Source organism: Electrona antarctica, assembly GCF_951216825.1.
Source record: "Electrona antarctica genome assembly, chromosome: 9".
Classification (NCBI taxonomy): domain Eukaryota; kingdom Metazoa; phylum Chordata; class Actinopteri; order Myctophiformes; family Myctophidae; genus Electrona; species Electrona antarctica.
Window position 1 is genome coordinate 21,720,775 of NC_136790.1, and position 10,330 is coordinate 21,731,104.

At 44.0% G+C, this 10,330-nt stretch overlaps 1 protein-coding gene across 1 annotated transcript; it reads left to right on the top strand.

Annotated features, from left to right (window-relative positions):
- Positions 1-457: 457 nt before the first annotated feature.
- On the top strand, positions 458-7,972 carry LOC306929873 (syntaxin-binding protein 3-like; the record flags this gene model as incomplete). The annotated part of the gene is made up of 2 exons (XM_079510604.1): positions 458-2,225; positions 7,959-7,972. The coding sequence occupies 2 exons, from the start codon at positions 458-460 to the stop codon at positions 7,970-7,972; spliced, it is 1,782 nt and encodes a 593-aa protein (XP_079366730.1).
- Positions 7,973-10,330: the final 2,358 nt, after the last annotated feature.

Sequence of the window (10,330 nt, forward strand, 5' to 3'; positions counted from 1 at the left end):
ACATTACGTCAGACCACAGCTGATCAGGCTATATAAGACCTTACACCACTCAGTTCACACAGGTGTGATTTTTATTTATGATACTTTTGCTTGTCTTGAACATGAGCAACTGATGTGCATGCAGCACTACCCTCCTCAGGAGTGAGTTCATACTATGGTTCATACTCATTTTCAGGCCTGTTTTGAAGGAAGCCAGTGATCCACATTTTTTGAGGGATGGTGTCAGGGTATTCCACGCTTTGGTGACTGAAGCTGAAGTCGTTAGTTAAATTGGGATAATTAGCACATAATAGACAACAAACCCATAGATTCAATATGGATAGTTGACCAGAGTTTCCATATTTGGACATGGTAGATTCAGGAATCCATATCTGGGCTTTGGATGACATATCATGACCTCATGACATGTATGAAGGCGGTGCAGAGACAGCAAAGAGAAAAATGCAAACAAGTGAAAATGTCAATATGTGCCAATGATGGGCTTAAGAGAGCAGTTTGGAAGCGGTTAAAGGACACAATCATTACAGATTGCAAACAATCATCATCATGGAAGATATTGATGCTGGATCCGTTCACCACCAAGCTCCTGTCATTGTGCTGCAAAATGTCCCTGCTCATTTCAGAGAGAATCACAATTGTGGAGGATCTGCACAAAAACAGAGAACCTGCTCCAGGATTGGAGGCTATCTACTTCATGTCACCAACTACCAGGTCTGTGGGAGCCCTCATTGATGACTTTAAGGTCAAACCCAAGTACAAAGCATCCTACGTTTATTTCACTGACTACTGCCCCGACGACCTGTTCAAACACATGAAGCTGTACTGTGCAAAGTTTATACGAGTGTGTAAGGAAATAAACATCTCATTTCTGCCATTGGAAGCACAAGTTTTCACTTGTGATATTCCAGGGGCTTTCCAGAGCATCTATAGCCTCCACAATCAACACAAACAGAAGACACTGGAGACCGTGGCAGACCAGATTGTGACACTCTGTGCTACACTGGACGAGCACCCGGTGGTCAGATACAAGAACAGCAACATGGAAAATGCCAAACAACTGGCAGAGATAGTGGACAACAAGCTGACCAGAAACTTTGAGTCAGATGACAAGAAGAAGGGAAAGACCCAAGCTCAGCTTCTGATAGTGGAGAGAGGCTTTGACCCCATCAGCCCAATCCTACATGAGCTGACCTACCAGGCCATGGCCTATGACCTCATTCCTATCCAGAACAACACCTACAAGTATATGGCTGAGGTTGGCTCAGTGAAAGAAGCCTTGCTGAATGAGGAAGATAGTCTCTGGGTTAAACTGAGACATATGCACATTGCCGAAGTCTCAAAAGAAATGTCCAAACTATGGAAGGAAGTACAGGTATCTGCAAAAAGCATACAGCCGGGAGATGCAAAGATCCCAATAAGTGGTTTATCTCGGATGGTGGAGAAACTGGCATCCCGTAAAGAGGTGTCCCAGATAACAGATCACGTGCACCTGACCGAGGACTGCGTGAACCACTTCCATGATGTGGAGAAGCTCTGCAAGGTTGAGCAGGACCTGGCAGTGGGCTTAGATGTTTATGGTGCGAAGGTAAAGGACCCCATGAGGCGCATACTTCCCGTGCTTCTCCACCCATACAGCACTTATGACAAGATTAGAGCCGTGCTGCTCTACATTTTCAACTGCAACGGAACAACCGAGGAGAACTTAAGAAAACTCATCCAGCATGTAAAAATCGACAGAGATTTTATCCTGAACTGGAAACAACTGGGTGTCCCCATCATCTCATCGTCGCCAAGTTTGTCCCCACACAAGCCAACCCGGAGGGACCGCTCCCGCGAGCACATCTATGATCTCTCCAGGTGGACGCCGGTCATCAAAGACATTATGGAGGACGCCGTGGAGAACAAGTTGGACGCCAAGACATGGCCGCATCAATCGGGATGTCCCAGTATGGCTTGGTATGGCTCAGGTGCCGTCAGTGCTCGACTAAAGCACAAGGCCAGCATACAGGACGAACGCCGCGGGGGCTCGCGCCTCATCATCTTCATCCTGGGAGGGATGTGCTATTCTGAGATGCGTTGTGCCTACCAGGTCACCAAGAAAGTGAAATCCTGTGAAGTCATCATAGGTTCTACCCACATTGTTACCCCCATCAGTTTCCTGGAGGACATTCAGGCTCTTAGTAAAGGCCCCAGTGAGACCTACAATATAGAAGAGGGGGAAAAAGGTTTGGATTGTACAACCAACGGTTCAAAAGTTATAGGCCCCTGTTATAGCACCACCATGAAACCTACTAGAAACGTTGGGGGAAAAGGTTCTTCCATGGCCTACCGTGTCAGAAAGGTTTCACGTCGATTGGTCCAGCAGTGCCGGAGATTAGCTGCTCACAGAACAACGCGAAAAAATGACGACAAGGTGAAAACATAGTCTCCAGCTTTTGGCCTGACGGAGATAACTATAATTTATGTGTGGTCTGTCACTGTCCCAGGTGAAAGTCGGAAAGGTTCTGACCATTTCGTACCATTCCACTCTTCTCTCTCATTTTCATTCATCAGCTCCTCAAAGTACTTACACCTTAACCTGTTGCCAACTTTGGCAGAGTTAGCTAAAGCCACTATTTTGGGATTTAGCATTGGGCAAGAGGGGCCCGATCTTGTGCCACCCTTATCCCTTATCCCTAAACTTATTTGCCATTTTTTACTATTTTGAAAAACATTTTAAATAGTTCAACTAGCCGACCTACATCGACATGTGAGCTTGTACATTGGCTATTTGAAGAATTTTAAAAGGTTTTTTAAAATAGTAAGAAATGGCAAATTAGTTTAGGGATAAGGGAGGTGTGGCACAAGATATAGCCCGGGGTGTTCCCCCTCAAAAGTTGCTATCTTGGACACCAGCCTTTATCCCTAAAACACCTGCAATACCTGTTACATTATGCATAGGTGTGGTTTGGACGTTACAATATTAAAACCGGGCCAGATGCCATTGCCTTTAGACTGCGCAAGCCATTATCCCCAATGCAATCTTTATGTCCTCTCCCTCTGCCCATGGAAGAGCCACATTGCCTTGGAATTGGGATATATTTGGCTTTGGGTTTGGTGTATAAATCGTGATTTTATTGTCTGTATCAAACAATATTTAAGGTATCACGTATCAAGCAAATGTTGGCTGGCGACAGGGGCACTGCGCACACGCACGATTTTTCTATTTTAATTTGTTTCCATTCAAATCGTGATTGTATTGTCTCTATCAACTTGTCACTATATCAAGTGAAAAGCCAATGTCGGCCGGCGAGGTAGCCAAAATTTCCTCCATGGTGGAAAGCCTGCACATAATTATCACCTACATGTTACTGATTATGGAGAATTTTATATTATTGTAAACCATTATTTCCTGCTAAATTAATTAATGAAACTGAATGGAGCAAATGGAATCGCGCACGATGAATGGAACAAATCGATCATCTTTGAATAGACTATAATCTTATATAAACACAATTGACACAATGCTACACTCACTTCTGCTGATTATTATAGGAACATTTGAATCACAGATTTATGGATAATTAGGAGAGAAGGAGACCTCTGAATGTTGCTGCGTGCTCGGTGCTCCGGACATACCAAAACACTCACCTCAAAACAGTCTCCTTGGGCGTACAGCCGGCGTTGCTGCTCTGCCTCGTATCCCTAAACGTAACCTCATTAAACTATGCCTAAGCGGTTAAACCTAACCTTATTCCTAACCTTAACCTGAGTGAAACCATGCCAAAATCTAACCCTATTCCTAAACTTAACTCCAGTAAAACTATGCTTAACCGTAAACTTATTTCTAACCTTATTCTCTCAGTAAATGAAATATAAGAATACATACAAGAATCGCCGCACCGAGAGGCCAGCGGAAAAACATTAGGGCGAGAGTGTTTTAAGGCGAGCATTCCGGTTACCGTCCATTGCAGGCGCACACTTTACCAAACTTGGCATAGTGGGTGGTTTTAGAATACGCTATCCCTTTCCCAAAGGTGTGTGGGCAAGATAGCAATTTTAGGGAAAGCGTACCAACACCTCCAGTCCGCATAATGAATAGCAGTTATGTGTGGCTCAAAGATACCATTTAGGGACAAGTGCAAGCTGCACTGCCCGTGAATCGCAGGCAGTGGCTAATGCCAACAGCTAAGGCACTGCATGGCAAGAATAGAGCCCATTTTGTCCAAACTCTCATTCAACTCCTCGTTCTCCTTTTCCTTGCACATCACATCACCACCTAAAAATCTAGTTACGAAAGGTGCGTGACCTACATGGGGAGTCATGGTCCAAGGAATCCAAGGAATCCAGGGCACAACATTTTTGAGGGGCCCTCCTATATTCAGCTATAGTGTAGATTTTCGTCTTACAAACATTAAATTCCCATTGACCATGAATGGAGAATCTACGTCATACTGTATGTGGATGAGCAAATCGGCTATTTTGATCGTCCACAAAGTTCCCATTGACAATGAATGGATGGTGTACAATGAAGAGCGCCCCTCACTTCCATAGTGGGTGGTTTTAGAGTATACGGTACCAAACCACTGAAACCAGGTATACTGACTTGGACTGCATGGACTGCATGGGAACATGCGTGGTCAACAAGCAGGTGATATAAGCGTAGTCAGTGTGCATTAACACAGTGCAACAGTGTATTCACAAAAGTGTCAAATTACTACATCCGTGCATGCATGCGTGTGTGCGTGCATACGTATTGTTAGCACAAGATTACATGCATGGATAATTTGCATCTAGGGACTGAAGGAGGGAGTAATGCAAACAATTCCCCATTTGGAAATAAGTCTCTGTGGGAACATGCATGTAAACAGGTGTAATATACCCAGGGAGATATTAATTCAATGATCATGTTAATAACAGCCCCACAGACATGGCTGTATTTCTAGTAAATTGAGGCCTCAGATGATGTGGCTCTATAGGGTTATTGCCTATAGGATTGTAGGCACAGCACACAGAGACAAATTTAAACTATATAGCTTGAGGAACCGAGTATAACACCGCTTCTCCATTGAACATTATGAATGCGTCCGTCCTGTTCTATTGGGTTTTGAATGCCGTTCTCGGGCTTAAATGCAACATTAGAGCTTGCTTAACCCATTAAAACAGGGATTTTAGCGTTTGCTATAAAAAACAATAGCAGATCTTGAAGCTGCAAGTGTGTAAATCTGCAATTTCAAATCTTTTTAAAACATCTTAAAAGGGTTTGAAATATTTCGAATAATTTTGAATTCTCTTTCGGGGGTCCCTGGTACAAAGCATCTTCAGATGGGGTGTCCGTGGCCAAATGCATATCATTTTGGGGAGTCCCAAAATGATTGTCCAACAAAATCACCTCAGGACAAAATGCAATATACTGTATGAAAGGTTGTCACTTTAAGGAGACTCTTTATTGTTAGAACTTCCACTTTTGAGCACCGTGTTGCATTAAACCTGGTCATCTAATGTCAAAACAATTTAATGCAAAACAAGTTAATTGCTGGGTAATTGTTTGAATTGTGATACATGGGTACACATACAGAACACACTAGATCATTCTGTACAGTAGTTTGAAGCATTTGTATTTTACGTGACTTAGTGGGTGCGAAACGTACATGGTATCCTTGCATCATCATCATCATCATCAATCAAATCAAACTATATCAAACTATAATTAAGCCAATGTCTGAATGTGTGTCTGTCTGTGTGTCTGTGTGTCAGAAACACTCACATAGCTCCACACTGCCTGCACCAAATCACTCCCACTTTTCACACATAATTGACCATAATAATATGGAGGTCTTAACGAAGCCCTTTTTCCAATTTAACAAATTATAGATTAATAATTAATTTATTAGTGAATTAAAAATGCCCTGCGGCCACAAGGGGGGGCAATATCTCACAACGGGTAAGCTCCTCACTGCCTGCACCAATCACTCCCACTTTTCACACAGGCATTGACCATAATAATATGGAGGTCTTAACGAAGCCCTGGCCCACCGCTCAGACTGCCTATCTGCACACACACACACACACGCTGGCGCCCCTTGCTTATCTTATGTTGCATATGTTGCATCACGCTGGACCCACTGCTGCTTTCACATGTTGACTTCCACCACTTCCGACATCAACAGCCCACGTAAACTTTCCAAACTACTTTCGCCGCGCACGCGTGTGTGTGTACTGTGTGTGCAAACTACTTTCGCTGTGCACTCGCGCGCGCGCGTGTGTGTGTCAGCGCGTGTGTACTGTGCGTGTGTGCACACGTGGACAAGCGCACAGGTGACAATTTCTGTGTAGCGTGCGTGTGTGCGTGCGTGTGTGTACGCCTGGCCAAGTGCACATTTTGAGTGGGGATGCAACCGTCTTCAGTTCGTGTGGCTAAACACAACACAAGATACAACTTGATAAGTGGCAGCGGTGGCCGAACGGATTGCGGAGCGGTCTTGATACCGGAAGGTCGCCAGTTTGAATCAGCGGTCCGACACGTTAAAATTACCACCGCTGAAGTGCCCTTGAACAAGGCATTGAACCACTACGATGAAATGTTCTATGAGCAGGGCCTGGCTGGAAACAAGTTCTTGAGCTTAGCCCAGATACCCGGGTAAATATAGTAATCATTTCATTTCAACTGTCTTCCCTCTCCCACCCCCCCAACACACACACACACACACACACTCAGCGTGAATTGGCTACAGCCCACGCTCCGGCGAAAACGGCTAATCTACAAGCTCACAACATCACAGGTTGCAAGTTCTCTCAAGCCAAAGCTCAACATTGACACCATTTTGGACGCAAATGCACCTGCAATTGGATCTGTGCGACTTACCAAATATATCTGGGAGTACCTGTGCGACTGTCCATACTTTCTGTGGTGCATGTCAAACTGGGGGTCCTTGATACTTTTCAAATAGGAGTCTGTGGGCTAATAAGTGTAAATGTTGCGGTCCTTTCCATGAAAACGTTTCCCTACCATGCATTTGTAAGAATACTTTCATGTTATACTGCTGTTTTTATTCATTACAAATATATTATACAAGTTGAAATATATCAGAACGGGTAAGGACTAGTGACTATAATGCTATGCTCCGAAACGTTCTTTACACTTACAAAAGTATGACATGAAAAAAAAAAATATATAATACTGTAGTAACTTCCATTTTAAAGTATAACACCTGAAAGACATACCGAAGTTGATATCAAAACAAAGAGTTGATCAACAAGTGCTCACGGTGCTCCAAACCAGTCCCTTGAGCTAAATGTTCATGTCTAAACATCCACTTGCTACCAGCTTTAATTAGGTCTCTGATGACAGCTGATGTTTGTCACCTTAAATTTGTATTACAGGTTCAACATAATGATGTAACAATTAAGAAAGTAAAAACTGGTCTGGGTGGGTTTAGCAGTCCAGGCACCTTGGCTGGTAATCCAGCATGACAGTGTGTCGCGGGTTCGAGTCCCAATCACGAACTTTACTGTGTGTCTCCCCCCCATCTCTCTCCCTGTTTCCTGTCTACCTACTATACATCTATCAATAAAGGCAAAAAGCCCCAAAAATATCCTTGAAAAAGAAGGTAAAAACGGTCAAGGGTCAAAAGGGCTGCCATGGGGGGGGGGGAACTCTTTGACTTTGTTTACTTTCTAATCATTGCAGTTAGTGAAATGATTCACTATAGTTCCCTTAAGTGTCCAACATAACATCTTTATGTTACTTTACTTCTTAGGGGCCAGGGACAGAGAAGTCCGCACCAAATGTACCCGGAATCAGCCTATAAACTATAATTCATTGAGACACTTCAGCTCAGATTGACCATAAACCATTTATTGCAAAGCTATTGCATGCTAGTATGGCGGTGTAGCTCTGCTCATGTGATATCAGATAATCTGCGTACCGAGATACAGGTCTGATATCACATTTGATATCTCTGATTATCTGTGTACAGAGACACAGCTCTGATATCAACGACCCCCCCAGAGCAGAGCCAAAGATATAATAATCCATGAACAACAATACACAGTAATAACATATCAACACATGATTCAACACAATGAATCTACACAATCGCAAACAATACAATATTATCCCATAATCCCTGGACTATGGGGAGGACCGGGAGGAGGCCGGGGAGGTGGGGGACATTTTCACGCAGACGCCGCACGAGCTGCTTTGACAGCTCAGCATGGAGAATGAGTAGTGAGCTGAGGCTGCTTAAGAAGGCTGCCTGAATAGAGACACACAGGGACTACAAATTTCACGCCCCCAAATGAGACAGCGGCCCCACTTCTGGTCCGTTAGAACGGTATACTGCAGGCCAGCCCATAGAAGTCCATTGGAATTCAACTGTATTTAGCCTACTTTTAAAATAATACGAAATGAACTGAAGACTATATTGATTTGAATAAAAATATGTTTCCAAATGTATGAAGTGTATTTGTCAACATATATTGTTGTTTTCTCAATAGAGGATGTATTTCACATTTAATTTACCACTTGAATGAGTTACCCATAATGTTAACGGAGCAGAGGGGAGACGGCAGACAGAGAACCTGTTTACCGTTGTCAACTTGTTGTAGGCTATAAACTATAATTAACTTGGCTGAATTGTTGGGAATATAACCCAGCTAAATGGAGGAGTGGCATATCCTGACATTTTCAACTACAGTACCTAGTGAATTCTCCAGATGAGTATTAATAATTAGTCTTGCAAGATGCTGTTTAGATAATTTTCCACAAATACATAGCATATAAAACGAAATACAACAAATATATCTGGGTATTGAAAACCTCAAGGGATGCGACCGTGACGTATACCGTGCGACCCCTTTAACTTGAGATTTACAATGCTAGCACTTTTGAATCTCTGATGGAGTATATTATAGTGCATTGTGGGTTGTATATTCAGATGGCAGGTATGTGACATTGAAAAGGACAAATCAAACATATGGGAAACTTTATTAGAACACAAAAACATCGCTACAGCCTCAGTAATGGACCGGTGAAATTAGGGTATTTTATGATGCCTCTCATAGGGATTGCATTGACAGCTGCAGTACACCGTTGAAACGGACCAGAAGTGGGGCTGCTGTCTCATTTGGGGCCGTGAAAATTGTAGTCCCTGTGTGTCTCTATTGCACTGTGGGAATGAGGGAGTGGATGAGATAGCTCGTAGCGAATGAGTGAGAAGGGAGATGGCCTGGAGAGGCAGGCCATCTCATGGCCATATATGAAGATCACAACACTGACCTCATCAAACCCTGGATAGCTATACATGGGGAAGACTGGATCTCATCATCTAGATCTGCATATATGGAGCCGGCCAGTAACTCTACGTCTGACCTCAAACCTCAAACCCTTAGATCTTTTGACTAGTACCTGTCCATTCAAACTCTAGACGGGCCGCCCCAAACCGCCCAAAGTTATTAGTGCATCCACGTCCGGCAGCCGATGAAAACTAGGCCGGAAATTAAAGCCCGGCCCTACCTGGGCCCTCATCAAACCCTGTACACTCAAGACACTGCCACCCTTAGATCTCCATATATGGAGCTAACCCGTTCCATATTCCATATGTTGATCTGACCTCATCAAACCCTGTACACTCAAGACATGTACCATATATGGCCAGACCTCATCAAACACTGTACACTGCACCCGCTGCCACCCTTAGATCTCCATACTGTATATGGAGCTGACCTGTTCTGACATTTCATATGTTGATCTGACCCCCCATGCCAAAGCGCCAGCGCTCGCCCAGCAGTCTGCCGTCACCCAGGTGGATGCTCGTCCTCAGGGTGTCTTACTGGTAATAGTGTCCTGGTACTCACACATGCACCGTTTGTCACCCTCGAGCTGCGTTTATACAGAACCAAGGGCCGGGCCTTAATTTTCAGGCCCATTGAGAACTACATCTGTGAGTGCAGGACACTATTGATGGACGAATCGTGAAAAAACAAATGGAGCTACTAAAATACCCGCATTATCTGCATTTTGTTGTGGGAGCCACTGGGAGGGGTGAGGAAAATGGAGAGCAGGGGGCATCTATGAAACAATTCAAGACCAAGACCATGTATGTTGGGACGGGGACTGCCCATAGATCCGAAATCCCGTTAGTCCGAACATGCGGAAAGGTTGTCGAACATGCGCTGCTGGTTGGCAGCATGGGGGGAGAATATGTTTTGCACCGTCCGTCTGTCCGTCCGTCAGAAATAATAAATAAATAGACTTGGTAACCCAACTGTAGCGAGTACAAACACAGTAAAGAACCTGGGGGCTATCTATGAAAAGGCAACACAATGAGCAGAAAATAAAAATGAACCA